This window comes from Ambystoma mexicanum, chromosome 2p (assembly GCF_040938575.1).
Source record: "Ambystoma mexicanum isolate Mex_15411 chromosome 2p, UKY_AmexF1_1, whole genome shotgun sequence".
NCBI lineage: Eukaryota > Metazoa > Chordata > Amphibia > Caudata > Ambystomatidae > Ambystoma > Ambystoma mexicanum.
The window spans coordinates 722,149,457-722,171,449 of NC_090923.1; the positions used below are offsets into that span (position 1 = coordinate 722,149,457).

At 45.5% G+C, this 21,993-nt stretch overlaps 1 protein-coding gene across 8 annotated transcripts in view; it reads right to left on the reverse strand.

Moving 5' to 3' along the window:
• RYR1 (ryanodine receptor 1) overlaps positions 1-21,993 on the reverse strand; it is a 946,449-nt gene that overhangs the window by 829,674 nt on the left and 94,782 nt on the right. For 5 of the 8 annotated variants that reach the window (XM_069644323.1, XM_069644321.1, XM_069644322.1 and 2 more), the window contains exons 2-6: positions 20,836-20,955; positions 13,238-13,342; positions 8,499-8,516; positions 3,718-3,792; positions 2,006-2,084 (exon numbers count right to left, since the gene is read on the reverse strand). In XM_069644323.1, the coding sequence (XP_069500424.1) occupies positions 2,006-2,084; positions 3,718-3,792; positions 8,499-8,516; positions 13,238-13,342; positions 20,836-20,955 (397 nt within the window). The remainder of the gene's footprint in view (positions 1-2,005; positions 2,085-3,717; positions 3,793-8,498; positions 8,517-13,237; positions 13,343-20,835; positions 20,956-21,993) is intronic. The other 3 variants (XM_069644325.1, XM_069644324.1, XM_069644319.1) reach the window with 1 other exon arrangement.

Below are 21,993 nucleotides of genomic sequence, written 5' to 3' on the forward strand. Positions count from 1 at the left end.
ATTTTGTTGGTGTTTGCTAAACATGCTCTAATGCTCCAACTGCAAGACTGTCAGACTCTCTTACACTGATGATCCTTCATAAGGCTAAAACCAGCTATGTGGTATGTAGTTGTTTTCAGACTTGAGAAATGTCTGTCATCAGTGTGTTTAGCTACCTAAAAAGTAGTGCTCCCCTTTGAGATGAAGGCAATCTTCTGGAGAAAAAGGCTTGTATTTGGGCTCCTTTGCATACCCACAATGCCTTGTTGATGTGGCTCTGAACTGGAGGTAAAGTTCCAGTGACGGTTACTAGATGGCGTTATGGCATGTGCGACTTCCGAGAATCCCACCGAAACCTTCTTGGTTGATTTGGGCTCCCGCGCTACGCTCAGTTGCATTTAGTGAAGTCCTCCAGATATAACATGTACCTACCACCACTGCTTTTGTGTCACATGCTTCATTGGTCTGGTCTACCAAACGACCAGGCACCTGAGGTGTGCCTCATATAACATACTCTCAGGTGGTAAGAGAAGTTATAGCAGTTTTGAGGTCACTTTCTGTTGAAATCTCACCCTTTATATCTTCGCATTGAGAAGGTCTTGAGCGAATTCTGAAAATGTCACACAACTCACCTCTTCCATGATACTGTTAATGCACTCTATTACTCCCGTGGAGACATTGAGCCTAGCTGAAATCCCCTGTCCTTCCCCCCACACTAATTCCCAATGTGCTTAGAAGCAGCCATACAGCAGTGGGAGGACAGAAATACATTCAAATAAATCAATAGGGGGTACGAGCAGCAACCATGTTGTTGTGGTTCAAGTGCAGGAATGCAATAGCGATCCAGAGCCATTAGACGCAGCAGTACTTCAAACCTTGCTGAGCAAGTTGTGAGAAGCAGCACTTCAAACCTTGCTGAGCAAGTTGTGAGAAGGGGCGGTTGTCCAAAGAAATGCTTTCTGTGATTATTACTGACCACCTGTGGCTCAAAGTGCCACCCTCTTGGCCGACTAGTAGGACCACGTACGTCACGCACACCGTAAACGGAACTCTCTTCACGCCGAAATAACCAATGTTATATATTAAGACCAGCACCATCCTTTGGCCCTCATGTTTTATGATGCCCTGCACTCCTCGCCCACCATATTGCAAAAGACCCTCAGACCAGCGCGAACACGCACACTGATGAATTGCTAGGCCTTTCCTACCAAAACATTCTATTTCACCAACCACCTTCTCTCTAAAGATGCAGGTACTCTTGTGGGATGGCCACTGCTTGCTGAATGTGTACGTTGCCATTTCTCTCTCTTTTCCCTTTATCTCTGCTGGGGCTTCTTCCATAAATTCCGGATCTTCCATTGACCACATAACCAACTCTCTCATCACACTTGCCAACTCTGCATCTCCCTACAGCTTTCGAGGTGAAATTACCCAAATACATAAAGGATGTGTTGGGAGGGAAAGATTCACATTTCTCACACTCTCATCTCCCTGAGGTTGCAAAGTAATGCAGATGCGGGAACCAAGAGCAGAAGTCCACTCCGTGCGCTGCCTGCTCCGCGCAGGTTGTCCAAGCGCGACTCCTGCGGCATCAGTTTCTGATGCAGCCACATAGGAAAAGCTACCTTGCGACTCTGCCTTGCTTTTTGCCCGGTGCTTAATTGTAGTCCATGGCGGCCTGTTGTAAATGTGGTCCCCATATTTTGTATGTCCACCTCTATCCCTGATCTCTGCTTTCAGCCCATGCACGTACGGCAGAGATCCCATCTGATTACCCCCAGGACTCGGTGTGTGGCACGGGAATCCAGGGTACACCCGGGTTCACGAGCCCAAGACTGCGTCAAATGGAGAATCCCTGGAATACCCCAGAAAGAGCTGGCAAACGTGGTAGAGGTCCAGCTCTTTCTGGAAGATATAATGCCTCTTAAAAGATGACGCTGTTTGGTGTGCCCTGCGAGAAAGGCCAACCTTAGGGTGTGTCTTTCACTGCTGGGTATGCCTCCAGTTGGCTGTCGTGTGTACATACCTGTTGCATCCTCCTGGAGGCCCACGTCGAAGGCTAATTTGTCTGTCAGCGATCGCGAGGTCGTCAAGCAGCTTAAGTACTAGATGGAAAGGAAAGGCAGAGGGTCAATGGTGATTATTTACTTTGATAGACAGAGGTATTTACTTCCCCACTATTCGGCCCAGATGATGCCATGTTGGCCAACCTTTCTGTATTTGTAGACCACTGAACGCTAAGCCAGTAATTCACCAACCAAAGTAGGCTGGCGCATGTTCAACAGGTGTAAATAGGAGTTGCAGGCCAACCACATCCATGTCTACCACACTACTCACAGTGAAATGACACCCACCATTACAATCAGTCTCTTTAATGCAAGGAGAACCCTCCAGTGCACACACCCACCTATACCACGCTCTCCCACAGCACGGGACTATTTCCTGGTACACCACGTCCCTTTTGATTATTTTCCCCCAGTCACACTCCTACACGCATACCCCTGGTCTCCTCAGTGTAGGGAGGCCCCCAAGCACAGACCTCCACTGATATCACACTCAGGAAAATGTGGGTGCCTGTGTTGGAAACCCAGGTAGACCCCCTCTACTTTACCATTTATGTCTGAATGCTACGCAGACTCCATAGGCACACCCTGCATATTGCTTACCACTCTTTCTCCAATGGTGGTACAACATCTAGGCACAGCCATTCAGTGGTAGAACTCTCTCCCCAGCCAAGCAGAATTCAGACAAGCACCACCTAGGGACGTCATTTAGGGATTGCCAGGGGTCGCAACTGAGGTCTCCCTTGCTACCCCTAAAGCCAAGCTCCTGGGCTGTGGCCAGCACCATGTGGCTCTTTGCTTGTGGAATGGCTGGCATTCATGTTCAGGCCTCTTTAAAAAAAAAAAAAAGGAAGAATATGAAAAGAACAGGGGTTCCACACTTTCAGCAGTGACCCTAAATAAGAAAGACTAGGAAATAATAGGAATAACAAATAATTGGTCTTTCTGGAATTCTATACAATAATTGCTATATACACTGATCTTAATGATACATATGGCGATCCATTCTTGTATGAAATGTATATCACATTATAGTGATATCGTAACCATATTTTTCGTAGTGTACTTAGGAACAATGCTATGTTATGCCACTTCCTGTTTTGTGAAGGGGTGAAAGGTTGTGTTCCATCGCTTCCCATGATATCACTTTGGGGTGCGGTCAAATGACATCACTTCCTGTGATGTCATCAGAGGTCAAGGGTCGGGTGATGTCACTTCTGCTACCCTTGGCATTTTGGTGAAATGACGTCCCTGGCACCACCTAAAAGCCTTGTGGTCAGAGCTTTTGATAGCTTTTTCCATCTACACGGGCCACTCAAAGACTCTAATGAAGTGCCTCATCAAATGGAGAGGTGGGTGTTGAACGCAAATAGAAACACCTGCATGTGAACCACTCCGCTTCCTCGACCAAGTGGTACCGACCTTTGGCGAATAACCGCCTCTTTTTCTCATACTCTACTGGAGCTATTGTGTTCCAATAAGGTCCAGGTACTGGCATATCAGGACGCAGTTATATTACAGCCTCTTCAAGAATCGCATTATTGTATGAAAAAAGTGTACCTCGATAGACACATGTGTCCATGGTGGTGCGCGGGCACCAGCAGGGGCGTCCAACGCAAGGGATGTCACCGGAGACCCCTGGGCACACACGCATGACCATCTCACCATGACTTACCATACTGCTGTGGGAATGACGCAGTAAGATGGCATGACCGTACAGTAAGGTCCGGTGGCCGCCACCCTGTGATGACTGTAAAAAGAGAAGACAGAGAGATTGTCAGTCAGAGAGACGAAGAATTCATTCAACAGAGCTGGGCACAATGTACCCCAAATCCTGTGCCCACGACCCGCAGCTCCGTACATCTTCGCTGGTCTATGTCTCGCGCAGTCTCCCATACACCCATTGATCATCGGCTCCATTTTTGGAGACTGTGCCAGAAGAGTGCATCCCACTGTCATGTGTCGTCAAGCTATGTCTCGATAAGAAGAAGAATTATTTTGGGGGAATTTCTCACTATCCTCACTCTATTATGAAGTCACAAAGTGTTGGACTCCCACCTGTTCCTCACACTAAGAAGGATACATCTATGTGCATGGCCCTTCCTTTTTCTTCGTTCTAGGGAGGACTAGGTGAGTAGGAGGGTTTGTCTCTTTGCACCCATTGGCTTCCTGCCACAAAAGCATGTTCCTGTAACAAGACACAACACACAACATGATCCAGGCCCATTTACACAATCAAAAGGATCTCCAGCACTTAAGGGGTGAACAGTTGACTGTAATTTACGGTAATTTTGCCTATTCTGTACCATAACAAAGAAATCATTAGACCCAACAGCAGAAACTCTATTTCTTTCGGAAATGTCATCAAATTGTTTATAATGCTAATGAAGAAATGTAAAATGCACACCGGTTAGCGTTAGTAGAACGGTACAACATACCACCACAACTGTGGATGAACAGAGCCAGGTTAACCACACTCCACTCCACTCTGTTAAAATGTAATCCTTTCTGGGGGACAGAAGGTGCAAAGGCTGGACCACAAGGATGGCCATCCATATCTACTGTTTAGTAACCTCAGACTCCTGGATTCTAATCTAACCACCTCCTGGACACGTCAGTATCCGGCTTCCTGTGAAATTGGTGATTCAGACCCCACTCCACTCAGTTCACTGCTTTTTGACAATTGTATCTAATAATCTTGCAACTATCTTTGACAATAAAGAGAGTGTGGAGGCTACGACGGGATATAAGAAATGTGGTTAGATCCAGAAGCAATCAGAGGATAGTTTCAAGCTACAGTCAAGTTTGTGGTTTGTCTGCCATGCCACTTTCTTATCACAACTTCTACTGCAGTCTCCTATCTGTATCCATTGTGTAAAACCTTCCCCGTCATTGGGATGTATATAAGAACAATGGTTGATCCACTGTATAACTTTGTCCTTCTATTCTATACTGCCCCCTCTTCGAAATCCCCACACAGCTTCTTCCCATTCTTCAAAGACACGTAAAACCATTGCTGAGTCAGTCGCCTGTTACCTGCAACATACTGAAAGGATTAGCATCAATTTAAACACCCTAGAAACACTGAACGTGGCATCGATATATCTTCCGGACTCCGCATCCCAGTGCACGACACTGGGGTCAAGAGGATGCCTGATGCCACGTTTCAGCCTGTGAGGAAAGAGAACAGATTAGGTGCCATGCAGAGAGACGGGGACAGGTGGGAAAAGAGAACAGACAAAATCACAACACGATGAACACCAAGAGGAGGGAGGTTCTTTGTTTAAAGGGCAGGCGGTGGTTGGAACAGGAGCACGGCACACTGAGTTGGGGAACCAGAGATGGGAGCACCCAGCTAATTACTACACAAGACGAAATAGTCCTGGATTGTGGGAAGATCATAGGATGGGGGTTGGGTCAGAAAGGACCCTTGACTAGGGCTGCCACCTTTCATCCTGCATGTTCAGAGTAAAGTATGCCCACCTATAAGGCACCCACAAACACATCATCAAAGAGAAGGCTTTACCCTCTGCATGCTCATCCCAACTGGGGCATGATGGATGTGACCTTTGTCCTGTCTTGCCTGAACATGTTATTGTCTTTGTGCAATTCTTCTAGGTTCTGGCCCTGCCATTCCATTCTCTTTTTCTCTATAGTGGCTGGGATGCAGAGCCCTAGCACTACCTGCAACTAACATTCTAATGCTCTGTCTGTAAAGTTGTCCAATGTTAAACCAAGTGTTGTGTCGTCTTTCCATATGCAATGATTCCTCCATAAACTGAGAGGCCTGCCAGTGATTTCTGCAGTGTTTGCACCAGTGATGAAGTTTTCCTATGTAGTCCAGTGTTCCTATAAATAGGGTGAGGTTTTTATGGAAAGTGCAGTGCTCATTTATTTATTTTATTTATTGCATTTGTTATACGCCCAACCCCAGGGGTATCACGGCGTAGTTACATGAAAGCTTAGACTTAGTGGTTGCATATACAATTGAGTAGATATTCAGACTTAGTAATTACATATATGATAATTACAGCGGTACGAAATATATGCATTGGATAGAAGAACAATGGTGTTTAGTATTTGTTAAATAGCTATGTTTTGAGAAGTTTCTTAAATTTGTTCAGGGCCGGCTCATTACTGATATTCGCTGGGAGTGAATTCCAAATTCTGGGGGCTGCTACAATGAAGCTGGAGCTACCTGTTCTTACATTACTGAATCGCGGGACATGTAGATGGGAATTATAATCTATAATCTACAACCCCATTTCAGGAAGCTCACTGCAGACCCACAAATGTAGGACCACTATTGACCTATCTCCAACATACTATAGGATAATCCTGGAAAGAAAATGAATACGACAACTGCAAATATGGAAAACAACATCTTATAGCATGGGTGTCAGAGTGCAGGCCAGCCAGAGGAATGCATTCTCGTTATTTGTTGGGGTTTTGCAATCTGCCACTCAAGTGCAGGGGGTAAAGAAGAGGAGAAGGGACGAGTGGAGGGAAGAAGCGAGAAGGGGAGAAGGGCCACCAACCATAACTGAACCCCAGTCGCATTCATTTCTGGAGGCTGCAGTGCTTTGGTAAACACTATAAAAAGCTTCTTTAGGCACAGGTAAGGGCCATGGTAGAAATGTGAATCCGCCGGCGCGCCTGCTAGGAATCCTTAGAAATATGCGCGCTCAACAAGGTGATCAGCGGAAGCTAGGTCTCGGTCTCCCTGAGGCAGGACCCTATTCCGTATTGCAGGGGCCATTAATGACAGTAATCTACACTTGGGGAGTTTCTTCTTGAAAGTGGTTATGTAGATCATTCGAGAAGGAACACATATGTCTTTTAAGTGCACGAGGAGTGGCAAAGGAGGTCAGAGATTTGGGACGAATACACCAGATGGCCCGTTGAGTGATGCCCATAAGCCTGAACAAGATCTTGAGGATAACCCGGAGCCACTAAAGGTCTTTAGGCCCAAGGGGGATGCGCTACTGTTTCTTCGTGCCCGCAAGCTGCTTTGTTGTGGATGAGCTGAGTTTCCCTGGTGAACTTTTTAGGGGCACCTGCATAGATGCTGTTGCAGCAATGCAGGTTCAGCAACACCAAGGGCCGCTAATGCGGTCAGCTTTTGTAGAGGGCTCCAGTAGTAGCAAGATTTTCTTCAGCATCTGCTCACGTTCCTGGTCTTCATATTCAGCTGCGGCTGAAGTAGAGAGTTGGATCAAAAATGGCGCCACGATTTCGGGCTTTATTTTTTGGGAGAGGGGGAGGGTCCAGGATAGTCAGCCACGAGAATGGTAACGTGCTGGTAAACGATCTACCAAAGAGAGTGATTTATGTGGGAGAGAGGCTGCTAGATGCCAGCCCCACAGGGATCTTTCCTATGAGTCTGGTGGTAACTCGAAGTTGGCTGTTTCCGGATTTGAGCCGGCCGTTACCGGGGTGCCATCTGCAAAGGAGTCGACGGGGCCTTCTATGAGCTAAATGCACAGAGCCGAGGTGTGATGGAGGAGTCTTGAAGAACAGGGCAGGGGGAAAGGGTGGATTAGACTATCAGGCACTGCCCTAAAATGGATCCTATTGTTCCTTCAAAAAGGAATGACAACCAATCAGGATTGGATCATCTGAATCTTCTGATAATGAAAGTGTCATTCTCTGCGCCTCCAAGCTCCAGACCACCTTTCTAACATTTAGATCCGCCCCCTGTTGTCACCGGCCAGTTCACCCCAATAAGAGCTCCAAATGGAAGCTGTTGGCAGCCCGATCCACCTCCTATTCATCAGAGAGCCAGCGGAGCACCGCCATGGTGTCAAGACTATATAAATACTCTCTTATGAAAGAGTGATACCTATTCCTTGAGAGGTGTTGATGTTGGGAGAATTGGGGTGCAGGGGACATGTATTGACAAACAGTGTACACTGGCAGCAGCCACATCTCCAGCACAGGGCCTATTGCTTTGCCACATACACCGGGAGCAGCCACAGCTCAAGCACAGTGTATTTATTGCCTGGCAACATACACCAGGGGCAGCCACAGCTCAGGCACAGTGTACTTGTTGCCTGGCCACATACACCGGGAGCAACCACAGTGTACTTATTGCCTGGCCACATACACCAGGAGGAGCAACAGCTCAGGTACAGTGTACTTATGGCCTGGCCACATACACCGGGAGTAGCCACAGCTCAGGCACAGTGTACTTATTGCCTTGGCACATACACCGGGAGCAGCCACAGCTCTAGTATGTTTAAATCCATGTCTTTTAATACTGATTTGTTTCCATAACTACTCCAGAGTTTCTACAAACCCTGAACTCTCAAGCTAGAATAAGCATGGTTTAAGGGTTAAGCAGGTTGCACAGGTAAAAGGTGGAAGCCCCAGATATGGTGGGTGAAGGTAGGGGTTGTGCGGGCGGGGAGTGGAAAGGGCAAACAGGAGGCAACAGACCAATGCCGTAAAACATACCCACTTGTCCAAATCGAGCTGCGAGTGCAGAAGACGAGACATGAAGCAAAACAGAAAGAAGAAAACAGGTCAAAGTCAAGCTTTTTCCAATGGAGATTACTGTTCCAGATTCAACTCGAGCCTAGGACATGGGCAAGACTACAGACTGGCTCAGATCCCGCCTCTTCATGACACGTGTCTCTTCTTAATATGGGTGGCCCCCACGTTGTGCATGTGTCTCTTCCTGACATGGGAAGGCACCAGAGTCTACTTCTGCATCTCTCCTCTTGAGGTATGTTCCCTTTAGATTGCCTTTCTATCGGTTTCCTCCCAACATTGGCCATCTCTAGACGGTCTCTACAATCGTCTGTTCATGGTAGGGGCGGCCATTGAGCTTTCTCTGAGTCTCTTCCTAACACAGGCTCTCCCCACACTATCTCTTTGCCCTTTCCTGGCATGGGTGGTATCTGGGCACGTCTCTTTGACTTAGGCACTGTCTAGACTGTCTTTTCATCTGTCTGATCCCAACAGTGTCAGTCTCTAATCTGTGTCTACACCTGTCTTTTCCTGACACTGATGGCCTCTACGCTGTCTCTGTGCCTCTTCATGACATGGAAGGCCCTTGGGCTGTATCTGGGCACGTCTCTTCCTGCCAAAGGGGTCTCTAGTGTCCTTGGCTTCTGTCTCTTGTGAACGCCTTGGTGGAATACTGCCGCTCTAACAGAGCGGTGCAGTTAATCCCAAAGCCATCATCTTATGAACTTGGAGAGACTGATGTAGGCATCTCCACTGATGAGCCTCATCCCGTCTCTACCTCACTCACCAGCTCAGGAGCTCATTCATTCTCAGAATCCTGGTCTCCCTGTTCGCACTGGGATCAAGTGAGTCAATTGGAGCGATGGCGGGGCTATTTTAATGCCGTAGTCCACTGTTTGTGAGGATCTGGAGTGAGACCACAGACGGTCATAATTCGTTGCCACTACAAATCTCTACAGTGAACGCTCTGCACGTACTCTAGGTCTGACTTTTTATCTCACTCTTCGGTAGATATCTTTTGAAGGGCTGGTATCATGCACCATGTGAAGTAAGCACTGGGGACACGATTGAGAATGGCAATAGACTGGATGCTAGTATGTAAATGAGCTGCTGAAATGAGCCCTCAAGGCAGGGGTCTGAGAACCATTTAATAATGGATCTTTGTCACTCCGTGGGGACATTTTATTTATTTATTTAATTGTTTTTTTAATAACGTGCCTAATACCGTACCTGAGTTGGGTTTCTAAGCACGGGTCCGGGATTGGAACCTCTGTTGCTCTACGTGGTATTGCTTCCAAGACCAGCGCGTTGCCCCTGTGCTATCCGCCATACACAGAGGATAGCAGAAATGAGGCTAGAGTGATGACTCGAACCCTGGCATTGTTCATATGAGGCTGCATCATGTCTGCAAGTAAACACAGACAAGATGCAGTCCTAACTGAGCAGTGCCAGGCTTCCCGTCATTAGTCTATTCAGATTAGGCTCCATCATTTGTTTCAGGTGGCAACGATTCCTTGTAAAATGGCTCCTCACAGGGCTGCATTTGAGTGCTCCTTTTAGCTGTAAAGTTGCTATTCTCAAAAGTGCCACTGATGTTTGATTTAATGTTTTATTACCACTCTTTTCAGAGATAAGAACTGTGTCTGCTGGAAGACCAGGCCTAGCACCACTGCACAGTCAGCTCTTGGTGGACACTGAAGCCTGTTTTAGCCCCTCATTGGCACACACATGTTACAGCACACAAAAACCAGGACACTACCAAAGAAAGCCACATTTCTAGCCAACATAAGTCCACCTTTGGAGGTGGCATGGGGCACATGATGCCAAGCCCCACATGACATACCGTAGCACAGCAAGAGCAAGCCTCCAAACATAGCTCAGTGAAGCCTCCCACGCCCCTGCAGCCCCACTGCTACCCCCAATACAACAGAGAAACAAGGAAAGCGGCGGTGCATAGTCATATAATACAGAAAGGTGAGTAGCATTAGCGGGCTGGTCACACTCTGGTGAAGGTGCCCTGCCCCCCGGAGAAAGAGTTTGCCAGGGATTCCTGGGAGCAGAGCTTTTCCTGCTCCTAAATGCACAGTCCCAGCAAAAAGGCAGAGGCTGCTGCCAGTCCAAGAACTCTAGAGAGATCACTGCTGGGGAGTTTCCCACAATGGGCCTTACTTCGGAGTTCCCTGTGTCTGTGCCACTAGTGGGGTTACCTCTCATCCACATCACCAGGAAATAGCTTCTCAGACCAGCCTCTCTGCCATCTTAGATGCCTACTGCAAGCGTGCTGCATGACACCTGGATGGGCCTTCAATTCACCCACTTGCACAAATGTTCTGTTTCCTGTAGGATTATTTCTTTGAAGGGGCCTTCAACTTACGGGTAATGGGAGGTTTCATCGCTGTAGATTTGGTCGCAGCCAAAACCATAACATTTTCCGGCTGCATTTTGTCACCAATATATGTGGCTGGTGGGTAAGGGTAATAAATAAGGAGGGGTGAACAAGGGGGGTGGGGATACGGTCTGCATATGGTTCAAAAGAAAGGGGAAAAACAATGGATTTGGCTGCAACCAAATCTACACGCTGAAATCACATACAGCCCATCTTGCCCACAGTATTTCCCTTTTACTTTTGATGGACATTCGCGTTACCTAGAGTATTTTTTCTATTACTTTTCCCTGCATTTCTGCTCTACTCCTTTGGAGGGGACTGCTGCTTGCCCGTTTATCTTCTATTTTATTGTATGTGCCGTCAGTTGTACTATTCGGCCATTAGCTCATAAAGCCACCCACAGTGACAACACTCAGTCACTGGCAGCCATGTTGCAGAACTGACAGTGGTCGATCGTTGCACTCCAGGGCAGGTTGCATGTATGTGTTGGATTAAATAGAAAAGCAGGGGGGATCCACGTGTTTGGTGCAGCACCAGCACTTAACATCATTGTCCTGTGATGTCATGCCACCTGTAGGAGACTGAACCAATCTCTTCACAGTTCTTTGGCCCCAGGGCACCTGTGCGATATTTTACCAATCCCCTTAATTGCCTTACATTCCGGGTCATCACTAGGATACTTAGCCCACCCTGTTGCTGACATCTGACCATGGACCAGCAGTGTATCTGCCTCTGAGGTCAGGGGCCATGCAAGGCAATTATGTAGAACTATATTTTATAGAATGTCCATCCGCCTGCGTTACACTGGCCCAGGCGCATTATTGTGCTACTAGGGCCCACTGGGTAATATTGGACCAGTGTCATCATTGATTTTGGGTACACTTGCTAGTGCAATATTGGGCCTGGATTATATCAGCCCTCTGGCCAGGGACCCCTGTGAGATATTTGACAACCTTTATACCTGCCGCCAGTGTACCCTGTACTAAGTTTAATTCATCTCTTCGCTGTCCCGCTCTCTACCTCATGAGTTCAATGTATGGCTGGACTCTTATCCGCCCGGTCCATTGAGCGATATTTGGCCAGTGAGCTTCTATAATGACCTTCCACATCTCTTGTCTGTATCTGCAGGCTTGGTAGAGACGAGATTAGCTGAATCCTCAGATCCACGTGGCGACTTTGTGAAAGCATCATTTGGCATGCTTTCGGCTGCACATTTAGGAATTGGTTTGACAATAATGAAAACAGCAGCAAACTTCCCCAGAAAGAAATAGGTACACACTTTGTTGAACCACATAGCTACAAAGCATTCCAGATGATATCATGAAACATTCAGATACGTGCTACCGGATGTTCTTGTGTGTGGCTGCTGGATGTTCTTATGTGTGGCTACCGGATGTTCTTGTGTGTGGCTGCTGGATGTTCTTATGTGTGGCTAATGGATGTTCTTGTGTGTGGATGCTGGACGTTCTTATGTGCGGCTACCGGATGTTCTTGTGTGTGGCTACCGGCTGTTCTTATGTGTGCCTACCGGATGTTCTTGTGTGTGGTTACCAGATGTTCTTATGTGTGGCTACCGGATGTTCTTGTGTGTGGCTACCAGATGTTCTTGTGTGTGGCTACCGGATGTTCTTATGTGTGGCTACTGGATGTTCTTGTGTGTGGTTACCAGGTGTTCTTGTGTGTGGCTACCAGATGTTCTTGTGTGTGGCTGCTGGATGTTCTTGCATGGAACACTGTGCACTGTGTACTGAAATAGGGAGAAAGATTATTACGTTCTGAGATGACATGTTATCAGCTGTGCGACAGCCCTTCCTGTGACCTCACCATTAGTAAGATGGTGCGCTCTGTGATACCATGAATATTAAAATGGTGTGCTCCATGGGGCCATCTGGCACTCGCTGATGCATTCATTTAGTTTAATAGTGTGTCCTGTGATGTCATCAGCAGTGAGATAGTGATATCCGTAACTGTATCATTAGTGCCCTCTGTGATGATAGCAACAGTGAGATGACGTGGAATGTGATTGCTTTCTTTTGTGAGATCGTATCTACTGTGACATCGTCAATACTACAATATGTCATATAGTATCACACAGAGGATCTGGGGTCAAAGTACAAGAGTAAAGTTACATCTTCCATATGTGGTGTATGGATGCTTTGGTGGTCCAGTCAACAATCTTAGTTTAAATATCCTTCCACAGCCTTCCCCGAGGTGTCATATAGGGCGTTTATGTCTGGCACCATCACATTTTGTTGATGGCATTTGTTCCTTAATGTCCATTACAGTAGGTGGGCCGAAGGGCTCCATCACAAGAGGATCACAGTCTGGGGTGTCTTACCTCACTGCCCATCTCCACGGTGTTTGCCAGCATCTCCTGCAGGGCGCGCACAGACAGGGACTGCTGCAGGATGAAGCAGCAGATCGCCAGATCCGGGGGGACATTCTGAAAAGGTTCAGCATTGGGGAAGCAATATTAGTATTCAGCAGGTATAGCAGCCCTCCAAATAACGATACTCAGACATTTCTTCCTACAATGGCTACCCATATAAGGTCACCTACGATCCGTGCACATCCATGCCGAGAAATACCGCGATAGCCACTTAACTTTGTCAAATGCCAACACGAGTCACATATCAACCAGCCGTACACTCGCAAGACTCGAAGACACACATTCACTCTTTGACAAGCCATTTCCCTTGAACAAAAGAATTCAGAAGTACGTTGCCAGGAACCGCATCTTCCACAGGCCAGGTTTCCATTGGCTATGCAGACTACAGGTCTTTGACGAGTAACTTCATGAGCCACATTTTCATGAGCCGAGCATCCATAAGCCTCTCATTAACCATGTCCATATTCAGTCGCTAGATCTCCACTAGCCTCAGATCCATCAATAACACATTTTGCATTCCTGAGTAGCACTGCCACGAGAAACGCAAGAAAGTATCCACTAACCAGGCGCAAACACTAGGTTTTTGATGAGTAACTCCATAAACCACACATTTATGAGCCAAGCACCCAGTCTATTATCAACTAAAGTCAACGAGGGACACGTTCATAGACCACAACATTCTCAGCCTATGAACCCTCGAGGCAAGCATCCACTAGCCATGCACTCATGAAGCACACGTCAATAGCTCACTCTTTCATAATCCATGTACAAAGAGATCTCTGTTCCATACACAATGACTACTCATCAGCACGCCACGCCCCATCAGTGAATCATCCGGAAAGACATGCCTTGTTAATCAAATATCCATGAGCCATCCCTTAATTGCCCATACCCCTGGAGGCCAAGCTGCTCCTCTACAGGCTACGGATGCACAAGCCAAGAATGTGCAGATGAGGAGTCAACAAATCTCAGTGTGAGAGATCAGCATACTGTCACGGGGAGTCTTACGTTCATGGGTCTCGTGTGAAATTTAACGTGGAGGATGCTGGTATACTCTTGGAGTTATGGGCTAATGGAGGATGTTGACAGGGAGATGCAACATTTAAGATGGTGTTTCTTGGAAGGTTATTCATTATTTTCCCAGCATTGGATAATGTGAAAGTAAATATCACACCACAATGACCAACATCAACTGAAACAAAGCCTTCTTCACACAAGCAGACAGAGAGTTTGCGATGCCAACATTACCACAATTTTCCACACATGACTTTTCCTCACATTTTCAAAGGGACTTTGGTTCCACCTCCTTTTCTGTAGGCCAGAAAACAGGAAATCCCTTTGTGACCTTTTCCTATCAGCCTCTGACCACTCAGATGTAATGCAGGATTATGTGTCAGACATATGTTGAAGACATATAAGTATGTGTTTCTCTGTAGCCAATTTGAGAAGCTACTCAACCTCTCAAGAAAATTAAAAGCTGAGTTGCAAAACGCTCCCTCAAGCTGAATGTGGGAAATAAATAGAATGTACAGTTTAAACCTCAACGCAGTCCCGCCGCTGTGTTTGAGAGGGACCAGCTTGCCCAAAAGATGAGGTATGTGCAAGGAATGTTGAGGAATTTCAGGCTCTGAGGCCCCTGTGCTAAGGAAGGTTCTCATCATATGCCCTTTGTTGGAGAGCAGCAGTATCTGGATTTGTTCCACATTGGACTACTGCCATCGCCTCCTTGCAGATCTACTGACAAGGCAGTGCTAGAATCCCCGGGTAGATCTAAATAGTACAGCTTACATTCATAATATGTCTCTGGTGAAAGGAATGTGTGCCAGAAACAGACGATGGCTCCACGGGCTCCTGACGAGAGACAAAGCAACTTTTAAAATGATGTCTTTTACATAAAGGCCTGGTTCATACAATTAGTACAACCCAGGTAAAGTCCTACAAAACACCAACAACCCTCCCTACTGCCTGGGATACAAAACATGTACTAAATTCCAAGGAAGGTAACATATCTTATAATTTTACTCACATAGTGTGTCTTCTCTTAACACATAAACCTATCAGTCCTGAAAAAATGGAGGTACGCTGTTCTCAGTTGCGTTACAAAAATATAGATTAAAACTATGCATTTTTATACCCAAATACATGTAAACACATACACATTTAAAAACATATAATGTGCAAATATGCAAACACAAAACTTTTTCGCCCAACATTAATCACGCCCAAGATGATATCCACAATCAGTTATTCATCACACTTGCATATATGCAGTAATGTAAGAAAAATATTCTGTGTAGCTGGCTCAGATGATATCCACAGACAGTTCCTCGGCACTCTTAGATATGTATAGAGATGTAAAAATACAACATTCCGCAAAGCCGGCTCAACATGTTTCCTTCCTTTGAATTTAGTACATGTTTCACATAAAATCCTCCAGTGTAAATCACAGAGAGGAACAAAATGTTGGGTTTTAAAATATTTCTATGTTCCTACATTTAATTCACAGTGTTTCCAAAATAAAGTGGATTTATTACATCATTTTAAAAAGATGAAATTAAAAATACATTTCTCTGAAGCACACTCTCCTTGGATTCCAGAAAAAAAAACATGTATATATCTTGAAGGACAACATTCAAATTCTTTTGTGCCTGACAATCAATGTGCCATCCTTGAATCTTTTTTACAGAGAAACTCAAAAGGATTACCTTTAAATTTGCTTCTGACAAATAAATATTATCTAATGTATTATGAATGATTTGCAACTCCTTTTGTAATTCCTTGCATTGTCTTGAATACCTTAATGAGTTATTTTCAATGGGTTACTTAGTCCAATTCTACTTTGGTCCTTTTCTGTTTGCGTTAATTATTTAAATGTTTTATTTTATTCAATGTTCTTCTTCCGTGAGTTTGAGTTATTTTTCTATTTTGCCTTATATAATTTTTATTTTGAAATTTTAGAATTTAGTTTGCTTCTTTTTCATTTTCTGCACCTAATTTCATAGAGAATATAATTACTTTGTGTACTTATTGGAATTTAGCTTGGACTGTATTTTATTTGTTTACAAAGGCGTTGCATTCATATGTCTGTCTTGCTCTGTTTTCCATTTCTACTCTCGTATGTGATCATGTGGTTTCCTGGTTCTGTGATTGTGGCCACTTTCTTTTGGCACTCTCGACCGTTGTATATGCATTGTGAGTCCCTTTATTTTTGACACTGCTTTACAGACCACTGATTTAGAGATTAAGATTAGCCATATGGAATGCCTCACATATTATTGCAGTGTGTTGTTATCATTTCTTATAGTCTTTGTGTAATATTTCGGTATCCTTTTGTGTGCGCATTATGAGCTATGTACATGCACAGCCCACTACTATTTAGTGAGCATAGTTTCATGTACTCTTGCTTCGGGATTACATTGTATTGTCTACTGACCTTTCATATTTTCCTTTTATTCTCTTTTGGTTTGGAATCACTTGTATTGCTGTTGGTGATTTATTCTCTTCTACACACATCAGCTTTTTTCCTTCCTTTTTGCACTGCTTTAAAATATGGCTTTGTCTGTTTTACACATTTTTCACTTTTAGAGCTTAATGTTACCGTTTGTGTCTTTGGCCTGGGTGCACTGTTAATTTAAGTAGTGATCTTCCAGAGCAAACATTCCTTCGAGACTGCTCCCACCCCTGTGTCCAACTTTTTAACCACTGCTCATCACGTGCACCGCTCCTTCATCCTCATCATACTTGACCTCTTCACAGACTTTGAGACAGTGGACCATTCATTTGTCCCTCCTTCTAACCCCTTCGACTTTGAATTCAAGAACAGAGCACTAGAGAGAGTGGATAGTCTGTTATTATTCTGACCACTACTTCTCCATCTCAGGGAACTTTAACACTTGCTACCCCATGCACCTTCCGGTACAAGTCCCCTAAGGATCAGTCTTTTGCCCACTCCACTTCACTCTTTATGCCCCCTGCCTAGACAACTGCAGAGTATCCTTTGGTTTCCACTACCACCTCTTTGCCAATGACATCCAATTTTTTATTATCCTTTTCATCCTTCACACCCGCTGTCTCAGAATGCATCACCAGTGCATTGTACCACGGTTATCCTGATGACATAGTTGGCATTAGGCAGGACATAGAATGCATTTTTGTATTATTCAAACTTCTATCTCAGACTGCATCAGTGGCTGCTACACAGCCACCGGCAGCTGGAAGGCTCTATGCTGCCTGATGCAACTTTCCCAATACACAAATCATCTATCTTTCAGCTTTCTATGCTAACCCCACACTATCATCTCCAATCTCCTTCCCCATGGTTCTCCTCAGCCTTCACTCCAGGCTCGCAAAATTGAGGTCCTCATTGGAAGTGACATAAAACTCCAGCAATTCAACACAGCAACTGTCCCTGTTGCCACGAGGAACCATCTAAATACAAGGAAAATCTGCCTCCACCTCACCCACCACTTGCGCAAAACTCTAGTCAGTATTTTTGCCCTCAGCAAAGTAGACCACTTTTCAAGCCTTCTCCTTGGGTTTCCCTTTCATTCTTTCTCTTCCATAACAAAATGGTCAACTTTGCAACATACACCCACCTCAACCTACCAAAGTCACCCCCACCACTGTGTACCAATACTACGCTGGAGGGCTCTCCAGGCAAACTCGCTCTCTCTTCAAATGGCTACTACTTGCCTACAAATGCATCCATTTTCTTTCCCCCCTTCTTCCTGGCTCACTACTTCTCTCTGTACTTGCCTTCTTGGACACTGCAATCCTCCCCTCTACTTTCTACTCTACCCGTTCTGTCTCCTGACCCCATGTGCCTTATCTTGCTGCTGCTCCATCTCTCTGCCCACCCACCTCCAATGCAAGGCCCTCCCCAGACAATAATGCCAGCCCAGTCTGGGGCTGTTTAAGACCACAGTTGAGGTCCAGTTATAGGCCAAGGGAGGAGAGTCATCCATTTGCTCACTGCACCTCTTAAAACGGACCGCAGCCTATCTCCACTTCCTGGAAATGTCACACAAACGCCCGCAGATGTGTACCTCATGTAAACATGTATGTCTGTCACCTATTATTGCACCAGCCCCTTACTGTCTTGAATATTTATGTATGCCACTAGTCCCTTTCCCCAATCCAGGTCACATATTATACTCCTTAATCATTTGGTCTATGTTCCATTATTGATTCCCTTCTGCTGTAAAGGCACCCTACCCAGAGATTGCCTCTGTCCGCTGTACTGCTTCCTATGTGCGTCATTTTTGTTCCAAATGACATCTCCTATGTTCAATAAATGCAATGCAGTAATAATTACTCCTGAAGATGGTCAATGGCTGAAACACGTTCAGCATGCAATTCTCCGGCTTTGCATATACTTTTCGCCAAGTTTGAACATTTTGAAAATCATAAATCTTGGAAATGTTCGTTTTTGTTATGAAGACTGGATTGATCTTTTTAAGGACATCATTGTCAATACAAATTGTAAAAAGAATAAGCATAACAATGATTTTGCCAAGAAGATTTTGTGTTTCTTTTCTAAACTTGTCTATGAAACTGTACCAGATCGGACAAGCTATATTTCAAATAGAATGCTCTGCTTCTCAATATTACATTATATCACATTTGGTCTTTTATTTCCTGAACCACTGACAGGAGTTGTATTTTGTAAAAAAAAAAAAGGGAAACTTTTATACTAATAACCTTTATTGTTGTGAACGTATTTGTGTCACCCATTTCCTTCATCTTAATTTTGAAATATTCCGAAAGGACAGCTTTCAGATCCTTACAGCCTGCACCCAATTTAAATTCCCAGATTAAATCTATTTTTTCTAAAAACTGCAGGCCTTTTCCTTCCAGGAATCCATGATATGACACAATCTAAGCCGAGGAGGGCCAGCAGCTTTCTTGCTTTTAGTGTACACAAATGTAAGTTTCTAACTCAATTCTTTTTTTTTCTGGCAGTCAGTATTGCGGCACACACAATTATGGTTTAGGTGAAGAGTGAGATACACACAAATAGTAAGAGATGCATGAGTAGTTTTCTGGGAGGGATGCTACTTCCACAAGTATGCCGCTGATTTAGTGCTCACAGTTATCACTGTCCACAAATTCCTTACCTTAATAGTCAATGGGGCATCATCTTACGCTGCCAGTAAAAGACCAATGGACGCGTCATTTGCAGTATGACTTGTACCAGCAGCCCTACAGGTCAGTAACTGTCCCATCACGCTTGTACTTCAGGGGTCTGGAGCCACAGAAGAGGACACCCACCCCTTAATGCAGCACTCACAACCGAAAGATCTGAAACTCTTGTAGATGCTACAGGAGTACCTGTGCAATAAATGGCTCAATCCGGTGCTTGAGGCCTACAGAGAGTATTTGTGGCACACGTTTATTACCTCAATAACCAACAGTATGCCACATCCTCTGGCCCTCCTTTGAGCTGTGCCACAAGGGTACCAGGACTTCATCATTCTGCATAATAGGCGCTGGCATTGTTGCCTCTCTGCTATATGCAGAAAAGTCTTGTAGATCAGACACACAAATCCCTCGTCGTAACACTGGACAGGATGTCACGGTCCGTCGTGTACCACTTCTGCGGATATTGGATAACAGCCTACCATTCCCCCCTTCAATAAAAGGTTGTGCATTGCGTGTGCAGACACCTGAGTTCCAGAACCATAATACTAATTTGGACTAGCCTCATGGCATTGGAGAAGCAGAGGACTTAATGTGCATCCTGGATTCCCACACATCTGCTGCACAGTTTCCCTTGTGTGTTCATAGGTCGAGTATCAACAAGGCACATCCCTCTGCTGACACCAAGACTTGCACCTTGACTTGAGGCAGCCAAAGCCAAATGCTGAACAAAGTCTCATGACAATGAAGTCAGGGTCAAGGGGCCAACTGCATTTGCCCTCCTCCCTAATGCTATGTACATTATCATTAATGACCCCACTAAGGCAATTCAGTAGGAGACCACCATGCGGTGAAGCTAGTTATTGGCACCAACACATGGCAGACAGTCAGACCATACAACAAAAGGCACAAAGGCAACCCAGGTCAACCACACACCTTAAAGGTCCCCTAAAAGTGGACATGTGCTAGCACACCGAAAGCACAGTAAACTCCAGTAGCAACTACAATTTTCAAAATTAGCACACCCCTGCCATGCTGCGGCCAAGGGCTCTGGGACACAGCATGCCAGCTCCACATGAAGCGATGTGATAGGTCGCACAATCACACTATACAATCCTTGAGCTGATGACACCTTCAAGACTGCAGACATTGCCTGATGCAGTAAAGAGTAAAGAGATTGCCATCTCTTGGGTACAGCTTCTAATTGTGAGGTGCAAAGGTCTGTGGTGTGCCGCTCCCGTGAAACAACAGAGGTGGGAAGTAAACCAGATTGCCCCACTGACAGATGTCTGCTTCTGTTTTCTCGTTGTGGTGCATTATACCACACCGGGATGCTGGAGGCGGCACGGAGGATGTTTGCTGGGTGTTGTGCCATATCCTCCCTGGTACCTGAGGTCTGGATCCTTTACCTGTGCGTTGGACGTGGACTCCAGGAAGCAGAGTCGGTTCCCGAAGCCCTCGGCTCCCATGCACATCTTCAGCTGTTCCTTCAAAATGGTGGCGCTGCATTGCAGTACAACTTCGTCTTCCTGGCAGAGGGAGAAAGAGGAGATGGTGCGTGAGACAAGTGATGTGACAGAAACAGAGGGGGTGGGAGAATACGACAGAGAGGAAGAGAACGAAAGGTAGAGCGACATAGAGGGAATGAGAGAGGGAATGTAAAAATCGAGCAATAAAGAGAACAATCGAAAGAGGAGTTGAATACATAGAAACAGACAGAGAGAGCAAGGGATAGAGTCAGTCCTAAGGTTCGTGAAAGGAAGAAAGAATTGACGGTGTGAATTACACATTATAATGGGGCACTTGCCAAGCAGATACGTGCGCCAAAGTAAATAAAAGGCTGTCTTAACATGATAAACACATGACAGTGTGGTAGTTTGCTTTTCTAGTCTACCTTTTCCTGTGCAGTACTGAAGTGACTTCTTAACGTGACTTGGCCCGCTTGCTAGTATTCACACATGTGGTTTTTGGCCATCCCTTCTGTTTCAGGTAGATTGCCATGGGCGAGGCAGTGTTCACCTCGATGTTCTTAGTCTACACTGTTCGTGAATAATAGTGTGGCCATTGCACGCAGGACAGTCTTGGTATCCCACTTCTGCCAGGTCACACAGTTGAACGTCTTTGGCCTTCCTAGGTTTCTGGCTTGATTTGCGTGGACTCTGTCAACCAGCGTTTATCAGTGTGTAGGCACTCCACCTCGACAAGTGTTTCAGACCACATTTCAAGTGTTCTGTGCCATTCTAGCATGCCCTAATGGCTGTCGGGTGGGCTTTAGGGATCATTAAAGGCCTGAACGAAACAAGGGCGTGTAATGTGGAATCCAGGATTATAACGGCCAGTATAACGCCTCCTGCTAGCCATTAAGGCAATTACCAAGACCAAGGACGTCCTCCAAGTAGTCCCTCCCCACCCCCCAAGTGGGAAAGTAGCTTGAGCTGAGATTTTAACATGCAGAGAGTTAAAAAAAAACATCCAGCATGGCTGACATACAGCGCAGAAAGGGAGCTTCAATCAGAGTTATACTTATTTATACATAATGAGAACTCGGTATTTTGAATAGAAATCAA